This window comes from Lissotriton vulgaris, chromosome 4_1 (genome assembly GCF_964263255.1).
Source record: "Lissotriton vulgaris chromosome 4_1, aLisVul1.2, whole genome shotgun sequence".
Classification (NCBI taxonomy): domain Eukaryota; kingdom Metazoa; phylum Chordata; class Amphibia; order Caudata; family Salamandridae; genus Lissotriton; species Lissotriton vulgaris.
Genome location: NC_141691.1, coordinates 1,820,225,946 through 1,820,252,917, shown reverse-complemented (window position 1 = coordinate 1,820,252,917; position 26,972 = coordinate 1,820,225,946). Strand labels below are relative to the sequence as shown.

The 26,972-nt window shown below is 43.3% G+C and overlaps 1 protein-coding gene across 1 annotated transcript in view; it reads left to right on the top strand.

Annotated features, from left to right (window-relative positions):
• CSMD3 (CUB and Sushi multiple domains 3) overlaps positions 1-26,972 on the top strand; it is a 2,596,150-nt gene that overhangs the window by 379,769 nt on the left and 2,189,409 nt on the right. The window contains exon 4 of the mRNA XM_086918068.1: positions 21,106-21,300. Coding sequence (XP_086774194.1) covers positions 21,106-21,300 — 195 coding nt within the window. The remainder of the gene's footprint in view (positions 1-21,105; positions 21,301-26,972) is intronic.

Below are 26,972 nucleotides of genomic sequence, written 5' to 3'. Positions count from 1 at the left end.
CTGCAGTTAAACAAAAAGTGCTATATGGCACTCAGAGAGAGAGAGAGAGAACTCTGTTTATTTAGACCATAGTCTTTAAACTCCAAGGAAGCACCTCCTCCTTCTACTCCTTCTTAAGCAGCCGCAAATGACTCTAAGCTTTTGGTCCTGATCCCAACAAACACTCCTATTCAGCAGGTCCTGTGTTGCAGTTAAACAAAATGCACTATATAGCACTCAGGTAACCCCTCCTACCTCCACTTCTCCCCGTGCAGCAAAAGGTGAGTCTGCACCTTTGAGTCCTGGCCCCAGCAAACACTCCTATTCAGCATGGGATGCGTTACAATGTTACATGACCCAAACTGCTATGGAGAGAAAACTTTAGGCAAATCATAATAAGATTGTTACAGACAGCATTCTGTCCAAAAAACTCAAGTGCCCAGAGAGAGCATGAAATGTATGAATGCTGCACTATGAATTCATAAAAAATATAATGTAAGTGAGAACAACATAGTGTAATATTAAAAAGGATTATGCAAGGCTCATGAAATTTCAAATCTAAGAGTTACATTTTTATAGTTTGAGAAGTTCATGAACTCCATCAAATTTGGAAAAAGGGATCCTCAGTTGCTATCCATTCCCGCTGGTGCATCATACTGTGCTAATCAAAGTGTGCCTGGATGCCCCAGTCCAAGAGCATATTCGCCTCCACACCAATGTTCCTCGTCAAAATTTGCTTTACCACTCCTCTCACAAGGAGAACCTCTTTGAAGATGTGAGTCCTGCTGTCAGCCCCTCACTGTTCATCATTCATGGCAAAGCCCAGCTACAAATATTTCTACTGCTGCTAATCTCCAGGGCCAGGACACGATTAAGCTGCCCTACAACAAAGTGGCATCGTTCTGCTAGGTTTAATTGGTGGCTCTGCAGCTCATAACCTGTTTGCACAGGGTGGTTGTGCCACTCTGCATATATCTGGGAGATAGTTATGCAGCTCATGTTCACAAAGCATACAGTTGCCCCTGCTACACATGTTACATATCACCAGATCTTGGTGTTTCCTCTGCAACAGGCACAGCACATTTACAAGTTGAGTTGTTGGGTGTCTCTCCTCAAATTAGTCTTTGATAGGAGCCAATTTACAAGTACATTCAGGAAACTTTGGAATGCCCATAAACTCGTGTTTTTTGGGGGCATCAATCTTATATGGAAGGTAGTGTCACCCAGACCTGCTCTCGTCCAGTCCCTGTGAGGTTATTTACTTATGTATAATATTAAATTGTGCTGGTAAAAAATTACATGTGAATGAATCCCATTGTGAGAGCACTTTGAGCAGCTATGTTTCACTTACACATATAGTAAATAGCTTTGTAGGTATTGCCTAAAGACTAAATATAATGACTAATGAATACACAGCACATGAATATACATTGAATTTACATAGATAAATGTAGCTATTTGAACACCTTACTTAGAGTGAGTAGTACCAACAGTATGTGAAGAGAACCCTGAGTGAATGACTTCCAAACACAGTTACACAGAACATTTTCAGCCATTAAATATTAGGACACCAGCTTGCCTGACAAATAACTTGCCTCTTGTTAACCAGAGAGGAGGCTGTTGACCCAGTTAGAGAGATCCCAGTTAACTGCCATGCTTTTGGGGAGCCTGTAAATACATTTTTAGACGCGACTGCCATAGGGTGGTCTTTCCCAAAGATTTTGCCAGCTTACCTCATATTTTTGCTGATTTCTTTTTGTTTGTTTGCCTTAGGACTCTGGGCAATTTGCCCCTGCTTAAACAATGCTAAACGTCCATGTGATCTCTCCCCTAAACATAGTTTGATGTACATTTACATTTACATTACATGTATCCACAATTGGCACATTTCATTTGCTTATAAGTCCCTAGTAAAGTGTACTACATGGGCCAAGGCCCTGTAAATTCATGCTACTACTGGGACTGCAGCACTGCTTGTACCACCCAGTCAAGTAGCCCTTAAACATGTCTCAGGCTTGCCATTGCAGGGTCTATGTGTGCAGTTTACATGTCAACATGGCATTTAAAACTCCTTGCTAAGCCTTAAACCCCCCTTTTATTACATATAAGCCACCCCTAAGGAAGGCCCTAGGCAGCCCATATGGCAGGGTGCTATGTAACTAAAATGTAGGACTTGTGCTTTTATATTTTACATGTTGTGGTATCGAAAAACTTCCAAATTAATTTTTCACTGCTAAGAGGCCTATCCCTCGCGTAGGTTAATAATGGGGATTCCTTATTAAATGTACTAAACTATAATTCCTAATTGAGAGAAGTGGATATACCATGTTTAGTACCCATGGAATGGTAATGATAAATCCTTTTTAGTGTTAAAGTTAGATTTATTATTTCTACTCTGAAATGCCACTTTTAGAAAGTTTGGCATTTTCCTGCTCTTAAGCATTTGGTGTATGCTGCATATCGCTGATCACTGACTGGGCTAAGTGACAGCTGAACTTTGTGTATTTCCTTTAGACAGCCTATTAGAAACTGGGTCTCCAGTTGGCAGGGGAATGCACCCTAGTCCAAATGGGGACATCCGACTCCAAAAAAGGTAGGTCTCAAAATACCTCAGACCACTCTATGGTAGCTTGGCGCAGAGCAGGTAGGCTAAACTTCAGGAGCCCACGTGTAAAGTATTTGTGTGACACCCACGCACCATAGCACAGTGAGACACCACAAATAGACACTACATCAGTTATCTATAAAAATATCATATCTCAAGTTTTAGGCAAGGTCAAATCAATAACCATTCCACATATATCATGAGCTCTTGCAATGTCAGCTGACAGTGTTCTTTGTGAGAAGAAATAATCGTGCAAGTTGTGGCAGTTTCTTTAGGCAAATGATTGTGCAATTACCAGTTCAGTCTCAGGTATACATAATAAAAAAATAACGTGTGCAGGGGCTATCCCAATTATCCCCTAGTTAGGAGTCACAGAGCTCGGGGCTCCCACGGCTGGTTATGGCTCTACGAGCTTTTCTTTAGGGTTTAGTCCAAGTAAGGTGTTTCTTGGTTGAAATACTGTCACCAGGGTTGGGCTTCTAATGCTAATATGCCCCTGCTGGAGCTACAGCAAAAGGTCACTGCAAAAGTGTTGCTTTCAGTGTCAATATGCCCCCAGTATGCGTTCGATCAGGCCGGGAGGCCGGATCAGGTCTTGGTATCACAATTCCTCCCCCAGTCTCATTAACTCGGCCACAACCCGGGCCAAGTTGAAAAAGGCCCAATCCGGCTCCCAGCCTCAGACACCTGGTGCAAGCCTTACCTGCGGAGGGTGCGTTCTCAGTTCTGCCAGCACCTGGCCCTGGGTGCGGATGAGCTCTCTTTTGTCCAGCACTGCACAAGGAGACCGCGACGATCCTTGTCCCTCGCGGCGCAGCGGTGACGTTCTGCCGGGAGATGCGCCACTAGGGAACTCTCGGTCTCTGGGCAATGCCTCACGCTGGTGCCAATCCCAGTGCGGTGCTCTCCTGACATCGCAGAGGAAATCCTTGCAGGACGTTCCTGAGGCCCCGGCCGGTGGCGGTGATCTCGGGGGCAATTTTGAATCCTGTTGTCAGTGGAGAGCAGGCACCTGCGCACAGCGCTATTGGGGTGCTTTCAATAACGCACTGAACTTGGGACAACGGTGGTGAAAGTGGTTCTAGGGCAATCTTAAGAAAAAGCAGATCTCCACGCACAGCGATGTAGAGCCAGGCCTGGGATGGTTTATAGTCCAATAACCAGGGGCCATTCAGTAAAAAATAATGAAGAAACTCTGGAGGTGGTATTTTTAGTTTCCCTCTGGCAGGGCAAGATCAGCAGGCAGCAGGGCAGCTCAGCTAGTTGGGGCAGCAGTTCCTGGGAGCAAGCAGCTTCATTAGACTGTGGCAATCCTCCTGGTTCAGCAGTCTTCACTCCAGCAGAGTTTCTTCTTCATCCAGTGGTGTAACAGAGATGTGTGGCCAGGACCCTCCCTTTTATACCCTGATGCCCAGTCACTAGAAGGGGTAGAAGATTCTGGAAGGGTCTAGGGGTTTATGAGGTGTTCCCTGCCTTCCCTGACCTGGCTCCTGGTTGTCTAAAGTGACAAAGGCAGGGTCGTTAAGTGTATTGTGGGGTAGCCGGGCCCAGCCTATTTAAGTGTAAAGGTGTTAAATGCCACTTCCTCCTCACATCCCAGGAAGGCTATCAGCATGCAGATGGGAGATGGAGTCTGCAGTGCACAAACTAAGTGCAGGCAGGAAAATGTCTATTCCCTATAAGTGGGATTTCTAAAGTAGTGGTGCCTAAACCCCATATATCACTAGAAAGTGTTTCCCACTATGATTCCAACTATACCAAACATGACATACCTATTAGGTCCCAGTCAGAAGTTATCCCATAGGGGGGCTTCCCAATGTTAGCCTATGGAGGGGTTGGCCTTACTGTGGTAGCAGGGACCTGTGGCAGGCATACCAGTGTCACCATCTTTTTTAGGGGAGAGTACCTGCATCTTAGCACTGTTTAGCAGTGAAAAGGTTCCCAGAGCCCTAAGTCCAAAAAATATACGGTCAAAAGGGGGAGGCACAAGGGAAAAAATGTAGGGGGAGACCTCCCTAAGGCTGACAGGTCCAACACAGCCACATACAAAAGGAACCTTGGTGTGACTCCAGGCTTCTTCGTGGGAGGATGGAAGGAAGGAGCTGGGCACAGCCCCACACTCACACCTGAATAAGCTGTGTCCTGTCCACACACAAAAGGCTGCATACCCTCCTGTAGTGAGTCAGCCAGGGTAGGAAGAAATGACCTTTGTGCACTTCAAAGAGCCTTCTTTGAATTCACCCTAACTTCAAAGCCAAAACTGGGTATACATACTAGACGGCTGACTCCATCAACTCAGTACACCTCTGGATCTGAACCCACTCTGTGGAAAGAAGAACTACTGTGCTGAAGGACTGACACCATTCTGGGCTGCTGCTCTGGAAGACTGCTCCATTGCTCTGTTGCCGTTCTATCTGCTGCTCTCTCTAAGTGGGTGAAGAGTGAACCTCCATCAAAATACCCAGAGTGACTCCAAGGGCTAGCTAGCTAGTCTCCTGTTCTAAAACTCAAAGACATTAAAGTCTTCTACCCTGCTCCTGTGCCTTGCTTATTGGATGTGGACCTAGGTGCTTTGTCCAGCAGAACCGAGGGATCTCTGCTGCGAGAGCAGAATCGATGCATCAACGCTGTTGTGGTAACAGTACAAGTGCATCGCACTCTGAAAAAGCATATCGCCATTGGAACTGCTGCATAGGAACCTCCGCATCACCGCCACTACAGGGAGACCATCAACACATCACATCAACTTTGTCTAAAAACACAGCACATTGGCTTGCGAACCATCGCATCTCGGACCCTATACTTCAACTTCAGAACCGGTGCATTGTACTCATTGCATGGAACAAATAAACACATCACCTCAATTGCGGGATCAACAGTGATGCATCCCTTGACTGCACACAGCATCTAAGTGTTGTGACAAGGATCAAGGTACTTTTCTTCAGCAGGCCTTGGGTCGTCCGTGTGCATGGCCTGCGCTTCATCTTGGTTGGCCTGAACTTTTAACTTTGTCCTGATCCAGCGTGACTAGAACTCCCATATGGGCTTTTATTGCTTCTTGGGCTATTTTTGCTTTTATACTTAAAAAATTCATATTTCGACTTCTACTCATTGGATTTTTGTTGTTTTGGTCTTGTTTTATTGATTACAAATAAACTATTGTTTAACTTGGTGTGGAATGTTTTTGTGTGGTGTTTTCACTGATTCACTGTGTAATATGTTGCACAAATACTTTACATGTTGACTCTTCAGTTAGACTTGACTGCTCAGTGCCAAGCTACCAGAGGGTGAGCACAGGTTAATTTAGGGTGTGTTTGTGACGTACTGTGACTAGTATTGTGGTTCCTGCTTAGACAGGGAGCATACCTCTGCCAACCAGAAACCCAAATTCTAACATACCTGCATAAATATGGGGCTGAGGTTGTAGCTATTATCAGGTGGAGTTGGTCTGTATGGTCTATTCAAGACGAACACATCAAAAGAAGGTACTTAGATGAACAACTTTATATTAAAATCCAATTGCAAATTTTCCCTTCAGTGGGACAAAAGATACTATTTGTAGGGACTTGAAAAATTGGGAGCTCAGAAGCATTCATCTGCTCACCTCCAGCTCCTGTTCCAAGCTGATATATATTAGCAAATGTGCAGAGGTGGACTACGACAAAATTAATTAGATTTACTTCATGCCCTTTCGACACTGCGGAGTTGTTTTTTGCTGCTATAATATTAAATACATTAACGGAAAAAAGGCACATTTTCTTTTCCTTGCCACTTTTCCGTGACTCTCATATGCACTCTCTATGGGGGATTCACATATATTTCTAATGTTTGTTTCGTCCCAGGCACAGTTATGCAGTGTTTGTAAATGCGCACAGCTCGTGCTTTTGAATGGTGTTGTAGGTGCAATCCACTGTTCGACTTTTTAACACACGAGTATCATTCTTCATGAGTGGGCCCAGTAGTCTCAAATAACACATTCTGTAAGCATTAGTGGAAAATACGGATTTCAGGTGATATAGCATGCTTGGAATATATAACATCCTTTGCTACCAATGTGCACTAGAGGAAAAGACCGAACCTATGATCTCATTGGATGAACGAAACCGCTCATCAAACATCGATAAAGTCCTTTGGAATGCAAGAATCACAAATAAAAATGCTAAACTTTCAAATAGGTAGAAAAAATGCAGGTAACAATTTAGCATTTGCTTCCAGGGAACAGCTTAGGGGTTATGAGAATCGCATGAAAGATGTGATTGATGAACTTTCTTGTGTGCATGAAATAGGAACCAAGAGATGAGAGTAAAGGGCACATCATTCCTCATCACACATCTGCCTCCAGGGGCATGGATAATTCAAAGGTTTCTGTGAAAATGTAAAACATCCATCCTATCAGATCGGTGAATGCAAAGAGGGTTGGTTAACGCAATGTGGAGACGGGATTCCCAGAATACCTCAGTCGCCTTCCTTGTCTCCAAGGATGGGATGTTTGCATTTCTGCAAATGATCGTCAGCTTTGGACAGGGAGCCCAAAACAAACCTGGCAAAAGTTCAAACCAGTAGAGGTGGAGGTAACTGGTGTAATTCTATCTAGCATAATTACACTTAATTCTATGCGTAATTGTGTGAGAAGCATAATCCAGCTTTTAGCGCTATTTTCTCAGTATAAAAAAGCACCTGTGCATTCAAAATGGGCCAGAGAATGTCTTTTGTGTTACGAAAATTGTACTACATGCTCCAGGACACAAACAGAAATAGCCAGCCGCTGGATGCTCTCTCTAAATCCCAGATTTAGGAACCTGTCACACAGCGCAGCACAGCACCCAAAGTTGCTGCAATGAATTATGTGACAGGGAGAGACTAGCAAAGCTCAATGTCTACTGAGATTTGGCACTATCTTACTTTATCCCCAGTGCCTATACACAATCAGGCTGTCGAGCACCACATGCCCACCTTTGCAGCATAGTACAAAGGTGCTTAGGTTGACTGTAATACTCTTTCCACTTTAGATGTTTGCTATACAGTGCAACACACATGCAACATGGAGAGAGTTAGGAGAAATAAAAGCATTTCTCCTTTTTTAACACCTGCTTTGAAATGGGATTCATTTTTAGTGCAAATCCCTCCCTGCCATTGTTAGTAATAGAGTTGTGCATCAAAACACACAAGTGGCTGCATAGGAACATCCATTACTCTTTCTTACAAACCAATGCAAATCCCAATTTGGATTCGTATATAAATCCTGAACAAGATTTTGCATCGGGTCTGCATTATAATAGTGATGCAAACCCAACCTGAACCTTTTTTTGGGGCCCCTATTTACTCTTAATTACTCAAGGTGGAGTAATTGCACATTTCTGTAATTTCACATTGTTAGATCTGGGGGTCTCTAGTTGGCAATAGTATTCACCTTTGTCCGAATAGGGACCCTTACTTCTAAGTCAGGATAAGGGGATTACACTCCTTGATAACCCCTGCTCACCCCCTTGGTAGCTTGGCACGAGCAGACAGGCTTATCTCAGAGGCAGTGTGTTAAGCATTTGTGAATATACACAGTAATAAAGTGAAAACACTACAGATGGACACAATACAGGTTTTATAAAAATAAGTATTCTTTATATAGACTTAGACACAAATCCACAAACAACAGAAATCCACAATACCACACTTAAGATTGCTTAAAAGATGATCAGAGATACTTAGTTCAAGTTGATGATAAATGCGTCAAAGTTCTCAAAAAAGTACCTGGATGCGTAACGCAAAGTAAAGAAAAGGCAGGCAAAAGGGGAGATGCGTTGGTTCCGTGATCCGGGGGAGATGATGTGTCGTGCCTCAATGGTTGCGCAGAGTAGGGGATGCGTCGTACTCCTTACCGGTGCGGACGTGATGCGTAGATTCTCAGCCTGCGGGCCCGTTGCGGTGCGCAAGATGGGTCGTTGATGTGATGCGAGTATCCGGTTGCGATGCGAGAAGATGGCGCCCTTGATGCGGCAATGCGATCATGATGCGATGATGCCCTGGCAGTCTTGTGACGACTCTGTACTTTGGAGCCGTGATAGGCCCTGCGACACGCTTCTCCGGTGATGCGATGCCGACTCTCGCAATGGCGTCACGCTTCTCCAGTGATGCTACAGCAGGCAGCTTCAATGAACGCATGCTTCCAGGGAGATGCGGCGAAGGCTCGCTTCTACGGCGATGTGACGATTTCAGCTGCGGCTGCAACTCGCTTCCTCTCGATGCGTCGCGCTTTCAGCTCCCAGCGGCACGCAAGTGTCTGGAGACAGAATTCCCAGCAAGGGAATTCAGTGGGGAGCTGGAGGTGAAGTCTTTTGTCCCTGAGACTTCAGCAGGAGGCAAGCACAGTTCAAGTCCTTGGAGAATATTCTGTGGATGAAAGTCCTTACAAAGTTCCTTCTCCTTTTCCTTGGCAATGAAGCAACCACTGCAGGCCAACCCAGCAAACAGCACACAGGCAGAGGGGCAGTAAAACTCCTGCAACTTCCTTGGTTTTTCTCCTTGGCAGAAAGGTTTCTTGTCCAGAAGTGATCTAATTTGTTGGGATCAGGGTCCCCAATATTTATACCACAACATCCTTTGTTCTCTGAAGGCAGAGAGGCCTCTGTCTAGTCCAAACCAGTTCCTGAGCACTTTGTTTACATGACTCTCTTCTTCCTCTCACTCTGCAGGGCATTGACATCAGCCACCCAACAGGAGGTGGAACCACAGCAGAGGAAGGGAAGATACACCTCTGGAGCACTCTGTTGACATAATTCCTCCTCTTCTTTCACAGTGCATGGCAGAGAGATCAGACAAGCCACAGGAGGTTGAACCAGCATTGTAGAGTTAAGGCCCAGCACTATTCAGGTCCCAGATGCAGCTCCTCCCTCCCATCTAGATGCACATCTCTCTATACACCACTGGGCTTCCCCAGCCTGTCTCCTGGGGCCTCATTTATGAAAAGTGACGCATCGCTGCGTGAAAACAGCGATGCGTCACTTTTCACTGCTCACTCCTTACGACACCAATGATGCGTCATATTTAATGTATCACGCATCATGTCGCAAGGACTTACAGATACGTCAGTATTTCTGACGCATCTGTAAGCGCAAAAGTGACGCATTGCTGGAGTGTGTCACAAAAGTGACGCAACTCCAGCAATGCGTCCTTTCACATGGGGAAAGCCCCATGTGAAAGGGCTTGCATCAGTCATACGCCTGCTGTGAGGCAGGCGCAAGATTTTGACGCAACCGCATCCTAAAAGTGACGCAGTGAAATCTCATAGATTTCACTGCGTCACTATTACGAGGCTTTTTGCGGGGAAACGCCCCCTTTGCATACATTATACCTGACGCAGGCATAATGTGGCGCAGGGGTTTAAAAAGTGACGCATCTACCTAGATGCGTCACTTTTTAAATATGGCGCAACAAGGCGCATGTTTTACGCCGCCGATGCGTCACAAAAAGTGACGCATCCGCAGCGCAAAACTGACGCAAGGCCTCATAAATGAGGCCCCTGGAATCCCCCAGCCCTGTCACTCACAAACCCAGACAAGGAATACACAACCTAGCAAAGGCAGGCCTGGACAGTTAGGCAAGAAAATAACTACTTTCTAAAAGTGATATTTTCAAACACAGAATATTAAAACCAACTTTACTAAAAGATGTATGTTATCATTCTGAGTTCAGGCATACTTAATTCGAATTTCTACCATGTTTCCTGAGTCAGTTAGGATTATAAGAATGTAATAATCTAACTGCCCATTCTAGCCTATGGAGAACAGGTAGCCTCCAATAGTGAAAAATGAAAATGGCTGTAATTCACTATTAGAACATGCAACACACATCAGAGCATGTCCTACCTTATACTTACAATGCACCCTGCTCTTGGACCTACCACAGAGGTGTCTAATATGAAGCAAAGGGAAGGTTTAGGGACTGGCAAGTGGGTGCATTTAGCCAAGACAACATGGCAGTGCTAGACTGCACATAGGCCTTGCAATGGCAGGCCTGAGACACACTTTACAAGCTGCTTCTGTGGGTGGCACAACCAGTGCTGCAGGCCCACCAGCAGCATTTGATTTACAAGCCCTGGGCACACATGGTGCACTGTACTAGGGGCTGACAGATAAATCAAATAACCCAATCATGGAATAACCAATTAGTACATTAATTTAACATAGGGAGCACTTGCACTGTGGCACTGATTAGCAGTGGCACAGTGCTCAAAGCTTAAAACCAGCAAAACATATCAAAAAAACAGAGGAGCCAATCGGTCAAAATGGAAGGGAGACTCACGCCAATGATGCCAGGTCTAAAACACATCAAAAGAGTAATGAGTATATACTGAAAGCATTCCTATTGTGTAATTAACTGTTTTTCCCAGCCTACAAACCAGCCTGACGATTCCTCTCTTATTACATTAATTCTCATTCTCTCTCTCTTTCTCTCTCTGTCCATCGCTCTTTCTTTTTCTCTCATTCTTGCTCTCCTTTTTTCTTCATTTAACCTTGCTATGCCTTGGCCAGTTATCCTGGGGAGCTGAAGGCAGAAGCAGTAGCCTTTTACCTTGCAAAACTTTTTTGATTAGCACTATCAAATGATAGACCCACACTGCTGGTGACCTGGAGCAGAAGATAATTAATGAGAAAAGTTACAGGAGGGTGGCGAAACACAGAACAGGAACTACGGTTCGAAACGCGTAGGAGCTTTTTTCACGTTTGGAATGAAATAACTGCTTAAAACCAAGAAGTGTGCCACAACTTTAATTTGTGTATGGAATAAATCTGAGACACTGCCCTGGTCTCAATGAAGGCACCCACTGGATTGCGCTCCCGCTGCGACAGGACAAATTGTTTTATATATATATATATATATATATATATATATATATATATATATATATATATATATATATATATATATATATATATATATGAAAGCTCCAAGGTTCCCACCTGTTGGAGACGCACTCTGACATCCACTGCAGCAACCTTCATGAGGTACAAGCCAGAATGGCGGGCGGATCCAGTTTACAGCATGTCTGTCGATTCACGCCAGATGCGTTTCATGCTCATTGCACTCTTCAGCAGCGCAACAGTAATTTTGGCATAGAGGCCACACCTCCCACTTAAAAATTTGAGCCCTCCAGTGGGTGACTCGAATGAGTCCACGTTGGTTTGTGTGTCCTACAGTTATGTGCCCTACGCATGCTCAAAAAAATATTCCGCTGGATCCCCACCGAAACAAGAAAGACAGTAACCCACGCACTAGTCACTAGCCGACTAGATTATGGAAACACCCTCTACGCTGGAACCACAACCAAACTACAGAAAAAACTCCAACGCATCCAAAACGCCTCAACCAGACTCATACTTGACATCCCCCGTCAAGCTCACATTTCCAGTCATCTGAAAGATCTCCACTGGCTTCCCGTCAACAAAAGAATAACGTTCCGTCTCCTCACTCACGCACACAAGGCCCTCTACGACCTAGGACCCGAATGCCTCAAAAATCGACTGTCCTTCTACACACCCACCCGCCAACTACGTTCATCCAATCAAGCCCTCGCCACAATCCCGCGCATCAATAGATCCACCATGGGAGGAAGATCTTTCTCCTACTTAGCGGCCAAAACCTGGAATTCTCTCCCGACTCACCTTCGCCTCACACAGAACCACCTCTCCTTCAGAAAGCAGCTAAAAACCTGGCTATTCGATAAATAATCCACCCACCCTCACTCAAGCGCCTTGAGACCCTCTGGGTGATTAGTGCGCTGTACAAATTACTGAACTTGAACTTGAACTTGTCTGAAATGTTTCAAGCCCACCAATGGGCCTCCACTCGCACATCCGGCTTGTCAATCCTCCATGGATGCCTCCACATTGAGACTCCGTGATTCGGAGCACCGTGGCCCCACATTTCCGGGTGGTGCATCTCCCGTGGCTGGGAGGCCGCGTATAAATAAAAGCTCTAAGGTTCCCACCTGTTGGAGACGCACTCTGATATCCACTGCAGCAACCTTCATGAGGTGGAAGCCGGAATGGTGGGCGGATCACGCCGGACGCGTTTCGTGCTCATTGCTTTCTTCAGCAGCGCGACAGTCATTTTGGCATAGAGGCCGCACCTCCCACTTGAAAATATGAGCCCTCCAGTGGGCGACTCGAATGAGTCCACTTTGGTTTGGATTGACAAAGGCCTCCTGAGGCCGAAACGCCTCTCTCCTTGTGCTCGGGATCGAGGGCGACATCAACTAACAAAGAGATGCCGTATCTTAAGCCACTTCGTGTCCATGCTTCCTTTCATGGTGTCACTGTGGGAGGTGAATTGTTTGTTTCATATATATATATATATATGAAACAAACAATTCACCTCCCACAGTGACATCATGAAAGGAAGCATGGACACGAAGTGGCTTAAGATACGGCATCTCTTTATTATCATCTCTTTATATATATATATATATATATATATATATATATATATATATATATATATATATATATATATGAGGCTCAAAATTCCTTTGGCAACAAAAGAATCGACCGCACTCCACTGGTTTAAGTTAAAGACCGGATTTATTCCTCCGTCAGTTCACAACAGGACACGTTTCGGCTTCGCGCCTTCTTCTTACTGTTATGGCACACATTGGAATACAGACATTTTAAATAAAGTTTTGAATTTCGTGACATCATCTCCTGATAATTCATAAACACAAATAATGCACTCATCGTGACTAAATTCTGTGGCGTCCATCTTAACGTATGTTTTAGTGCAATCCCAAATATAGGGCCAAAAAGCATTATTTCACCATGATTAGTCAATCACTACATGAACATATATATTTCAGGTCCCTGTACATGGGTGGGAATATTATGACTTTGATGAGGATTCCACCGAAAGAGAAATATGATTACAGATAAGTAATTTATCCTTACATTAAACAAGGTCACAGTCAAATATTTTTTTCCTGCAGTTTTTCTATGTTGCGCGGACTCAACAGAAAGGTACTGGATGCTTTACATGAGCACCAGTTACATTACACAAGGTCACAGTTGTATGCATTTATGTATTCAAGCACAGGGATATGGAGTGATTTGCCAAGAATGATAGGATGTTGAGCCAACGTAGAGGTCGAACCTGCATTCCCAGGTCCAATGTTGGCAGCTCTCGGCCTAACTGCTTTGGTAGTGAGTAAGACAAATTTAAAGAAATCCTCTTTCGCCTTACTGTAGAAGGGTACTTTACCCATTCTACTCAAGTCTGGTTACCCTGGTGCTGAGCCCAGCACCACATCATAGGCCTGCACTATACCACTAAGGTGTGGGGAGCTCATCACGGTGTATATGCTCTTGATTTTCATGAACATTTTAGGCTACCCTTGTGCACCCCTCAATGACTTCATGGCCCTGCACATAAATAATAGTTGTTGTAAAGCAGTCCAAAATGATAAAGACATATGTTCATCAATCCAATAGGTTCAGAAAAAGTACTTTAGTGCATATTCTTATGATTTACCCTCATCTACCCTAACCCCGAGGACACCAGTAGGTGGAACCTGAATAAGATCATATCGTCAGAGCAAGCCGTAGCATAAACAAATATTTGTTGCCTCATAGCAGCCATCTCCGATGTAGGCAATAGTCATGGGAATGGAAACTTGTGATGAACCTGCAGTAATAACAGATCACTTTGCAAACTGCATATTTGAAAGGGTCACAAAATGACCTGCAAAAATATTAATTAGGATGGTTATTATTAGGAGTGTGCGAAACATGCATAATTTGTTGTAGCCTACTTACACAAAATGGCACAAAATTACACATCATTTTGCAAAATGCATCTCACACTCACAAAAATAACCTGAACGGCCTGTTGAGGTACACATTCAACTGCCAAATGTAATTTTGATTTGATTTCCAGTTGCTCATACCAAAACACTGCTGCTCGCGTTTGGATATGTATTTTTGTGGTAAAGATTGACCAAACAGCTTGAATACATTTACATTACATCTCGTAGTAAAATCTCTCCATAAAATTACCCAAAGTGGCATAATGGTGTTTCTTCTTTTAGCCTCTTAAGTACTGCGTCGGGGCGTTGGCCGACGGCAGCACTACCTCCCCAGTGCTGCGCACGACCATTGGACGTCCATTCAGCACTAGTTCCAATGGACAGCGCAGCACTAGGGAGGGATATTTGCGCCGCATCTAAGGTGTTATTTTACATAACATTTATTATGCAAAATTACCAAAATAAAGCCAAGTATGCTAGCATAATTAAACCTTTACCTAGGCCTAGTTGCTACGTACTGTGACTAGATGCAAATGCAGGTGTGAAAGCCTGCTAGGGATAGCAGACCTCTGAGTCGGCATTCGCATTTTACAATTGAACAACATTTTTTAAAGCAGCCCATGTCCATTACAGGGATATGTGCTGTTTTAAAAGGAACACTGCCTTGCTAAAAAAAACATTATTTTTCTTCACTATCACTAACTTTTCTCTTGATGTAATCAATTCTTATCCATACATTTAATGGCATTGTTGTTTTTAATGTTTTATTATGTTATTAATAATCTAGAATAATGTAATATTCTGAGTGCGTAGAAATGCTAATACTTATTATGTTATGTTGTATCACTAAGTATGCATGATGAATTTCGGATAGCCGACTAATTAATAATGGAATCTATGCTTGTAATGTTAACTGGTGGAAATGATGAATAAATATCCTAATAATAACAACAACAGAAATACTAGCACTTAACAGTGGTTTCTTTAATTATGTAAGCTGGTTCTTTAAAAATCAGTATAAAATGAGTTGCTGGTTTAAGTATTTGGCTGCATTTGAAGTAAACATATAGTATGAATTTCCAGTAAGTTATGAAGTGTGGGTGTAACAAATTCTTTTGATGTAGATATTTAAACCCTTTATTTGGCTGAAATTGCAAATACAATGTTGATGTTATACAGCAGCTTTCATAACATCATGAGGTTTTTTAAGAAACAATATTATCAAATGGAGTGGATATTGAGTCTCCACAAGTAAACATGTCACTAACCAGTTAAGTCCAAACAAAGATTTCAATAGTTTAAACCTGAGCTACCCCCAGGGAAGAAAAGACGTAAAAGAAAGAAAATATGTAGAAGATCCAAAACAGATACAAAATCAAACAACACAATAAAGATCCCGCTCAAATTTAGAACAATAGAGTAAAATAGAGTACAATTCAACATCGCACCAAAAGGAAAACAATGTAATATGGGGAGCCGGAGATATGAATTTTTAAATATTTAAAGTAAAGAGCACCAAGAAAAGTAAAGCCCCAATCAGAAGTCACTGCTTGTGGTTTAACATTTTTAATTGGTGGGATCTAGGCATGATTTCAGGCTGACCATGGTGGAGCATGCGTTGGATGCAATGAGCAGGTTTATCCCTGTCAAATATTTTACTTTCTGACTTAGTCTGTCAAATGAAAGCCAAAATGCTGCAGCAGAGAAATCCTTCAGAAAAGGGGGTGGTGATGAACAGAGTGTCTGAATTAAGCAGACCACTCTTACCCAGTCCAAAGATCAGGGCTTGATCCATCACCGTTTTTTAGCTCACTGCACCATCCCAGCTCAGAACATGGCTACATGCAATTTAGTCTGTTCCTGTCCCAGTGCATGATGGGAACAGGGCAAACCAAACTACCAAGCCAATTCTTATACTGGGAAGGAAACAAGCTACCGGGGACCGGTTTCTGGCATTTCAGCCGTCTTCGGCCCGGCTTGCTTGAATCCTGATGGTGCAATGAGCAAGGGACTCACATCTGAGCATACCCTTCCACGCTTATGGTGGACAAAATGATTCAGAAAAGGGGGTGGTGATGAACAGAGTGTCTGAATTAAGCAGACCACTCTTACCCAGTCCAAAGATCAGGGCTTGATCCATCACCGTTTTTTAGCTCACTGCACTATCCCAGCTCAGAACATGGCTACATGCAAATTAGTCTGTTCCTGTCCCAGTGCATGATGGGAACAGGGCAAACCAAACTACCAAGCCAATTCTTATACTGGGAAGGAAACAAGCTACCGGGGACCGGTTTCTGGCATTTCAGCCGTCTTCGGCCCGGCTTGCTTGAATCCTGATGGTGCAATGAGCAAGGGACTCACATCTGAGCATACCCTTCCACGCTTATGGTGGACAAAATGATTCAGAAAAGGGGGTGGTGATGAACAGAGTGTCTGAATTAAGCAGACCACTCTTACCCAGTCCAAAGATCAGGGCTTGATCCATCACCGTTTTTTAGCTCACTGCACCATCCCAGCTCAGAACATGGCTACATGCAAATTAGTCTGTTCCTGTCCCAGTGCATGATGGGAACAGGGCAAACCAAACTACCAAGCCAATTCTTATACTGGGAAGGAAACAAGCTACCGGGGACCGGTTTCTGGCATTTCAGCCGTCTTCGGCCCGGCTTGCTTGAATCCTGATGGTGCAATGAGCAAGGGACTCACATCTGAGCATACCCTTCCACGCTTATGGTGGACAAAATGATTCAGAAAAGGGGGTGGTGATGAACAGAGTGTCTGAATTAAGCAGACCACTCTTACCCAGTCCAAAGATCAGGGCTTGATCCATCACCGTTTTTTAGCTCACTGCACCATCCCAGCTCAGAACATGGCTACATGCAAATTAGTCTGTTCCTGTCCCAGTGCATGATGGGAACAGGGCAAACCAAACTACCAAGCCAATTCTTATACTGGGAAGGAAACAAGCTACCGGGGACCGGTTTCTGGCATTTCAGCCGTCTTCGGCCCGGCTTGCTTGAATCCTGATGGTGCAGTGAGCAAGGGACTCACATCTGAGCATACCCTTCCACGCTTATGGTGGACAAAATGATTCAGAAAAGGGGGTGGTGATGAACAGAGTGTCTGAATTAAGCAGACCATCCTTACCCAGTCCAAAGATCAGGGCTTGATCCATCACCGTTTTTTAGCTCACTGCACCATCCCAGCTCAGAACATGGCTACCTGCAAATTAGTCTGTTCCTGTCCCAGTGCATGATGGGAACAGGGCAAGCCAAACTACCAAGCCAATTCTTATACTGGGAAGGAAACAAGCTACTGGGGACCGGTTTCTGGCATTTCAGCCGTCTTCGGCCCGGCTTGCTTGAATCCTGATGGTGCAATGAGCAAGGGACTCACATCTGAGCATACCCTTCCACGCTTATGGTGGACAAAATGATTCACCCCCTTTTCTGAATCGTTTTTGGCCACTATAGGTGTGGCAGGGTATACTAAGACATGAGTCCCTTTCTCACTGCTCCATCAGGATTCAAGCAAGCCGGGCCGAAGACGGCTGAAATGCCAGAAACCGGTCCCCGGTAGCTTGTCTCCTTTCTGGTGAAGAATTGGCTTGGTAGTTTAGTCTGCCCTGTTCCCATGATGCACTGGGCCAGGGACAGACTGATTTGCATATAGCCAGGTTCTGAGCTGGGATGGGGCAGTGAGATAAATAACGGTGATGGATCAAGCCCTGATCTTTGGACTGGGTAAGAGTGGTCTGCTTATTTCAGACACTCTGTTCATCACCACCCCCTTTTCTGAATCGCAGCAGAGAAATGCTGCAGGCCATATCTACCGAAGTTCACTCTAAGTTTGATAGCTAATGGAAGAGGTCCTGTTGGTTTTCATTTGTAAATTTCTAAGCAAGAGAAATTTTAATTTCACAGGCTACAAAGTTCCGTAGACACTTTTCATGCCTTAATCAATTCAAGATTTGTACCTTAGTCCTGAGTCATTTTTTGAGTACTAAAAGTATTCCAGTGGGACACGCTAGAAGCAGTATCCAACTAAGTAGCGTTGAATTCCCACACCTTTGCCGCGAGGTCCAGCTGACACTCAGCAAGTCTTGCAAGTCCAAAAGTGTCCCAACTTTTCAGAGTTTGTGGAGCACATCCTCTTACTTACTTTTAAACCTCCCCAGTTCTCAGGGACAACAGATGTTGGCCAGGACTCACTCCAGCAAAGGCCAACAGCAGGATCCTGTCCAGTTCAAGTTGCTACTGGTCAGCTGGGTACTTCCGGAAAAATGCCTTTTCTAGCTTGTTGTGTTGTTACACCCACACAGGATGTGTGTTCACTGACCCTTGGCATACACTTGTAAATTCTAGGTACATGTGGGGGCAAATCCAGATCTTCAGGTCTTCTCACAGCTTTCAACCCGTAGTTGCAGCCTTTCTTCTGTTCTTCTGCAGGTCAATAAAGTGTGCTGAGGCTGTTGGTGGTGAGGTCCATTTTCATTCAGTTCAGCAGACAGTCGGTGGGGTCACTCCTGGACAAACCCCAACCAATAGGGAAAACGTTTTCAGGAGCAAGCTTACCCACATTACAGCACATCCTTTGCCTACTGCAAACTATCCTAGAGTGCACTAGTGTAATTGAAATCCAAGATAGCACATGTTTTCTGCCCCTAAAGGTTGCCTGTAGCCTAGCCAGGGCTTTGTTTAGGGAAATGAGCAGTCCCCTCCTCCTCAGCTACAATTCTGTAGCAATGGACTGCAAATAGAGCTTATGAGACTTCAGAACATCTGTATGTAAAACTTCAGCCTCAAAGGTGCCCTGCAAAGTTGTCTGCATTAAACCCCTAATATCCATCATGGATTAATAAGAACGTGATCCACTATACAAGTCAGTGGCCAAGTTATGTGGAGATCATGGAGAAGTATATTTGCCTGACTTAATGGGTACCCTCCTGGTTCACTCCCATGGCTGAGAATGGTGGCGTTAAGGGCTTTTTACAATATTCAAATGCCTTCTGTATCCTGATTCTCTTAAGCCCATTGTAAGGCGGTGGACTTGCTTACCTGTGAGTCACCTTCCCCGACCTCCTCCGAAACAAGTCATTGTAAGGATAATCGTCTGGGCTCTAGATAATACACCCCCAGCTCAAACGATACTTGGAACTCTTGAAGTTCTGTCGTATCCAAATGAGGGTATGAAGTATCTCAGGGTACAGGGGGAGCAGCAGGAGAAAGTACATTTTCCATTCTTTACAGTTTGCCCCTAAAGTGTTTCCCCACAGTTTTTTAATAGAGTTTACCAAGAGCGATGCCTCAGAGATCTCAGCTCCATCTGGTTTGGATGCCATTATGGTGCCAGATCAAGTAATTACCAAAGTTGAAAGTTCTGGGCTGTCACTTGTAAGACTCACTATACTTGGTAGGTTTTATGGGCTCTACTGTTCCTGTCTTTTCACTACAGTGGCTCTGCCTGTTTTGCTCAGAGGCATTATGGTTGTGGCTGCTTAATAAAAAAATACATGTGAGAGAGAAAGTCCAGGCTGCCACAAATATGCAGCCCACTTCACAGCTGCCTTGTTATCTTGCATACGTATTGCTTCAGCAGTAGAAATGAGTCCTAAACTTCCCTCGTAAACCCAGAGCCTGGACTCCAAGAGGTACCAACACCGCACTGCCACATGTCTGACCCTGCCCCGGCTCCGCAAAGCTGGCCAACGTGGTTTTGGCTGTTCCTCCCTGGGGCATTCCCAAATGTGGCCGCTGCTACCCCTGCAGGTTGCCCCACCAGGTCTCTAATGCTCTCTGTGGACCTTCTTCCACAGTCACCCCAACATCTTACACCGAGGGGAGGGTGGTGGTTTGCGTCTCAGGCTCGCAACTCTGGCAGTTTTCATGGTCACTTGGTCTCTAAGCTCTGTTTTTCTGCTCATTCTGTGGTAGGCACAAGCACGGCTGAGTCACGCTACATTGCTAGATCTGGAGCCATATTTTCCTTATCACAAGGATTACACAATAAGTACTGCTTTTATATTATATTGCGTTACAGGATACTTAACAATGCCTCTCAGAGACTAGCCAATTGTAACATGTTTTAGGGGACAGAGCACGTTTACTGGGTCCCAGAGTCTAAAAACGTGCACTAAAAATCATCCAAAAATGGGGGTGACCACAAAAAAAAAATTCTCCCAGTCCTTCAATGTGCTTGCCACAAAATCCACTCTTTAGCTCTCAAAGCTAAGGCAATATATTTTTGATTGATTACCCTGTTATACAGCTGTGATATTTTTTGCAATCAAGTTTAGAGCTTATGTAAGTAATGTTTATTGTTATATGGCGGCCCATTCAAAACAATGTACCCCATCATCAGCAAATAATACTCTTTGCTACATTAGTAGACCATGTTTTCTACTTTACGCCAAAGTCAACTCACTTCCCTTCAATACCTAAATTATCCATTGGTCAAAATTGTCAAAAGCCTCTACTGTAACCAGCAAAAGAAAACATACCATCAATAACAGCAAAAGCAATAAGTAACAGATTTTTATACAACCCAAATATATTCTTGACATTGCACTGCATCAAATAATATTCAGTACAGTAAGCGTTATTACATTCTTGGATACAGGTTGCATAAGCATTTAGCAACTCAGAAAAATACAAAGCATGCGTTTAGCGAACTCACATTTTTGTCAACAGCTTTTTAAATAATGCATGCATTGTGTTTTCTCATTTTTGTGCAGAGTTACAGAGCAGTTCCTGCGGGAATCCTGGCGTTCCACCAAAAGGCGTCCTCTCCGGCACAAGGTTTGATGTGGGAGATAAAATCCGGTACAGCTGCGTTACAGGATACATACTGGACGGGCACCCGCAGCTCACCTGCATAGCAAACACGGCGACCACGGCGGCATGGGACTTTCCAGTTCCCATGTGCAGAGGTAACGAAATTATCTACTGCATGCTGACATCTGCCATGCCGGATAACACATGGAAAATGTATTTTTGAAAAATAAGAATAGCACATAATCTGCTCTGGTTTTTATTGCAGCAGATGGGACATCTACTGAAACGAATGTGTGTGCAGCAGGGCTCAGTGCATCTTGCCAACTCTGTGCTTAAGAAGTGAATTCTATTATGAAGTCAAGTAAATGAAAATGTTAGTAAACAAATGCAACACCATTTCAGAATTAAAAAAAACTGCACCAGTGCCCGGGCTTTTCTTCAGGCTGTCTTTCAATTCCTGTTTGTGGTGTAATTAAATAATTCAGCCTATGCTGTGGTGCTGGAACTCTCTGGGAGTTTGGCTAGCTGCACAATTCAACTGCTTCTGTAAATTCAATTGTAAATGCTTTATTCAACTACGCCAACCATTTATTTAAATTCATTACAAAATGTCTAATTCTGATGCTTCAACCATTTGTAAAAATAACATTAATTTTACTCACATATAGAATAACATTGCTAGCAGCAAATACAGGAATAGATTGAAAAATGTTTGCTAAATTCAATTTGTTTGCTCCAGAGAGCCTCATCCCTACCAATTTTGTACTGATCATGATAACATACCATTACACGTTCTTCTTATATATTTATATAAAGACCTAGGTGTGGTCAGGTCAGAGCCAGGAACATGCACAGATGGATGCAGCTGGGATATCCCAGTGTCCGGTTCTGCTGCACCTCTGATCTGACACAGGCTCATGCAGGGAAAGCGGCAGTGCAAGCAAAACTAACATGCCTCCTGTCTGCGGTGTGCACTCCAGCACACCAGGGCAGCATATCTTTCTTGTACCGAAACGAGGATGTCCATGGCCCTGCCTGTGGTTAAATGTTAATAATAAATAACACATTAATAAAATTGCAGGGGATGGTTGATTCAATCAATCAATCAGAATTTGTAGAGTGCAGCTGCTTCTCCTGTGAGTGTCTCAAGGCGCTGTCGGATGATTGACAATATGTGCAGGTGAATGCAGGCTGTGTTAGGGGACTAATGTGGTCCCTGTAGTCTCTGCATAGTTAATGGCATTAAAACCACAGGTTGAATGCAAAATGTATATTTATTGGCTTCTTTTGCACCACACGGAATTTAAATTGCATTAGAGTGTTGAGGAATTATATTCCAGATGGTGGCTTGCTCTACAGGTAGAAAATGGCCTCTGGAGCTTTAAGGCGTGGATAAAGTCATTGATATCCCTGGAGCTGAGGTTAACGAAGAGGGAATGGAGGTCCCTGAAGATGGGCTTGAGGTAGTGAGCCCAAATAGGGTTGAGATATTATCAGTAGGTGCCAGGCTTACCATTCCTGTTCCACCCCCTTTGGTACCCATATGCAATATTACCTCTTGGAACATTGCTGGTATTAAATCTAAAATTGGTAACCCTCTCTGGGAGGACTTTATTCAGACACAAGATCTGATTAGTCTGCAGGAAACCTGGAGCAGGGAACCGGTCCACCTTAATGGGTTTGAGACCTTTCATACCCCAGCAGTGGAAGTTATGCATGGGAGAGCTAAAGGGAGGTTGACTGTTTAACTGTCAAATAAATTGAACATAAAAAGGGTAATAGAGCCTGTTAAGGATATATATTTTCAGTTCCTGATTCTTGTATTGGATTCTGATATTTTATTTGCCCTGGTTAATTTATTTAATAATATCCCCCTGGTCAAAGTTTCAAAGGTTCTTAATAAGTTGTCTAAAGCACTGTCGCTACAGGGTAAAAACTTTGGGCATGATTTGATGATTCTCTTGGTGGGTGATTTTAATTGCACCTTATGCAGTATGGCGGAGGATAACAGATGCGGAGTCACTAGGGAAGATGGCTTGTGTCCGTCACATTTTAATCACACATCGTTGGGTGAACAGTTCAATGAAGTCATTTGTAAATTTGATCTGGAATTCATAAATGAAATCTGTGTGTTACCGTCCATCCTACCACCTACATTTTGTGGGAGGGGTTGCACTTCTACTATTGACTTTGCCCTCATAACTAATTCACAAGCTGATAGAATTCATTCTTTTAAGGTCTCAGATATTGCATTGAGTGATCACTTTCCGCTCTCTATGACCATCCTGATCCCAATGAAGTCGCCTTCAAGATGTGATCAGGAGGGGAATAGAGTGTGCGAAAACCTGTCTATCGGTAGCATTAATGGCTACTCTTTACGATGGGCTATGGTTGATCAAACTGAAATTCTTAGGTCAGGGATTGGGAAATGCATTTCTGAGCTAGCGATCTGTTTGGGGGAAGATTCTATGCCTGAAACTATCCTCTCATCTTTTTTTAGTAATTTCTAATGAAATTAGGAGCTCCCTCACGAGACAGTCAAAGAACAATAGAGTAAAGAGAGGTTGGTTCAACTCTAACTGCACTAGAGCTTATGCTTTGTTAAAGAAATAACTGCATAAGAAACCAAGGTGTGTCATGGAGGTTAGGAGACTCAGGAAAGAATATAAACTTGCTGTTACAGAAAGAAAGAACATGCTGAAAGTAGAAGCCTGGGAATCCTTCCACTCAGCCTCTGAAAAGAATGATAGTGCAGGCTTCTGGGAGATTATTAGAACTCCATTTTTTAGGGAAGAGGCTGGCCCTAGACTAGAGATAGCAATCCCAGAATGAGATTAGATCGGGCACTTTGCCAAAGTATATGAGGGTGAGGTATTGTTAACCTCTCCTTGTACTCCTACTCCTCATTCTGCCCCAAGAAATTTGATGTTCACCCTAGAAGAGGTTGAGAAAGCACCACATAAGAGCCAGGGTGGTAAGACTCCTGGCCCGGACGGAGTCCCCATAGATATCTTTAAAGCTATTATTTCTCTGTGGGGCCCCCTTTTGGTCCAGGTGCTTAACGCAAGTTGTATTGCAGAATTCTTGCCCACTTGGGTGGAGTCCATAATCCTGCCCATTTTTAAAAAAGGGGATAGACACAACCAGGGTTGCTATAGATCCATTTCCCTTTTGGATTAATTCACAAAAACAGTTGGGAGAATAATTTTGGACCATCTCCTAATCTGGGCTAATGATAACTCTATATTATCTGATCTGCAATATGGCTTTCGCTCTGGATTAGGAACAGTAGAACAAGGCCTAAACCTCCTGATGCTGGTCGGGAAGTACACAAGGGTAAAAAGGGGAATTTATTCCTGGCCTTTGTTGACCTCTCGGCCGCTTTTGATTGTGTGGTTCATTCCAAATTGTGGATTTTGTTGGGACAACTTGGCATTGATGATAATATTATTTATTTTCTTAAACGTTTTTATTGTGACGCTTCAGCCCGTGTCCGCTATCGCCTGAAGGGGGACTGCACAGATAAAATCCCAATCAGGTGTGGGGTCAGACAGGGCTGTGTACTGGCTCCATTCCTTTTTAATTTAAATATAAATGGTTTAGAGGGAGCTCTGTGCAGTAACAGTTTAGATCCCCCTCATGTAGCTGGCCATCCAATCCTGGCTCTTCTGTACGCAGACGACGCTGTGGTAATGTCTCGTACTCAAGTGAGACTATAGCATGTGGTGGATAGTTTTGCCCTTTTTATGAAGGACTTGGGTTCAAGGGTCAATACCTCAAAAACATTCATCATGCGCTGTGGCCGGGATTGTTAGACCAAGAGGGACATTTTTATCGCAGGTCAGAAGCTTGAGGTTACCAAGCAATTATCCTACCTAGGTATTTTGTTTACCCAGAACGATACCTGGGGTCAGGAAGTACTAGCTAAAAAACTTGCAATGGTTCACTCGACCGCTGCCCTGAAAACCTTTGCTAAAAAATTAGGTACTAGACCCCCTGTTGAGCTAATAAAGATCTATAAAGCCAAATACGTATCTGGTGCTACCTATGCGAGTGGGATATGGGGTTTCTGTGACCCTGCCCCTATGCAGGTAGTTAAAAATTTGTTTCTGAAATTTATCCTCGCAGTACCTAAGAGTACTCCTATTTATAATTGTCATGCAGGATTAGGATTCCCTTTTATATCTGATTAAATCAAGCTTGAGCCTGTGCTTTTGTGGCACAGGCTGTGGACCAAGGATGAAACCAAGCTAAATAGAGATATTTAGTCAGATATACTGAAATTAGAAGGAGCAATGAGGATACCATGGCTGAGCTATGTGTGCAAGTTTCTTACGGATATCGGAAAGCTAGAGTACTTTCTAAATCCCCTTACTATGTCAGCCATCTCACGAAAAGACTTGAGAAAGGAGGGTTTGTCTCTTTTGGATTTCTTAAGAATGTCAACAGAGGTTTTAAAACCTACTGTCCTGCAACATCAATTGCTATTAACGACTTTTAATCTTCAACCCTATCTGGTTTATGTCCCTAACAACTATGATAGATTTTTATTATCCCGTTTTAGATTTGGAATTTTCCATAGGCTGGTCAGTTTTCCAACTGTAAATGACTGGTCGCAAGATTTACAGCCTTGTCCCTGTGATAATTCGGCCCTCCAAACTACTATGCATGTCTTTTTATTTTGTAAATTTTATGGATCTCTCAGATCTAGAATCCTACTACCTTTACTGAGAGAGATGGGCTTGCGTCAATGTCGTTTGGCCATGTTAATTTCTCAATATCTGGACAATCTTCGATCTGTTGCTGTAATTACAGTATTCCTGAAAAAAGTGATCTTCTGTAGAAAATCAATGATCACATAGTGTATTTTTTAAATAGAGAAATCATTTTTAAATGGAATTTTGGTATTCATGAATTACTGTGTATATACTCTTTTTACCCTTTTTGTCAAGATACTGTATTATTGCATAATGACACTGTAAATGTATTGAAGTGAATTGAAATGTATTAATTTTGTTAATCATGTATGCTTTTATGATTGCTTTTAACAATCGAATAAAGCGATAATGAATTGAATTGAATTGAAAGTGTTCTGCCAAGTAGGGTGCACAGGCTGGAAGCCTTCTGAATTGATGTTGGCAGAGCTCCCCGGTGTCAATTTACTTTGACACTTTTCATAGCTGGATTTCTGCTTTGAAATGAAAACTACTAATTCAGTTTGTGGTAATTTTAGTACAACAATACCAGTTAGGCAAACCTAGAGAAAAATGATGAAAACACTAATGTACATGTTTGGTTCTCAGATATTCTTTAGGGTTTTGGGGGTTCTGTGGCTAATGAGATTGTTCTACAGAATAAAAAAATAATTACCTAATAAATCACTGATAATATTCATTACTTCTAGCCTGTTTACAGTCCAAACCGAATGAGCATGTCCTAACCTTGAGCTAGGCTGTTTTTCTTTTCATTCTATGTACTAAGGGCCATTTTAGTTCTCTTTTGATGTAATTGCCTAACGTTTTAAAGCTTCATAAAACATCATAAGTAACAGCTTAAATGGTGGAGAGGAGGGATACTGGACTGTGATGAGGGGGACTTGGGCTAGGAGTAGTGAAAATTATCAGAAAGTAATTAGGTCACTACATCCCCATTCAGTCTTCCTTATCACAGGACTAACTTACTAAGAATATGCCAATCCTTACTACTATGCAGGTATCCATAAATATGACTGTCCTTTTGTATGCTCACAAAGATTTATTGAAAGAAAAAAAATAAATGTCAAATTACCTGCAGATGCACAAGAAAGTTCACCTTCTACTAGACCCTT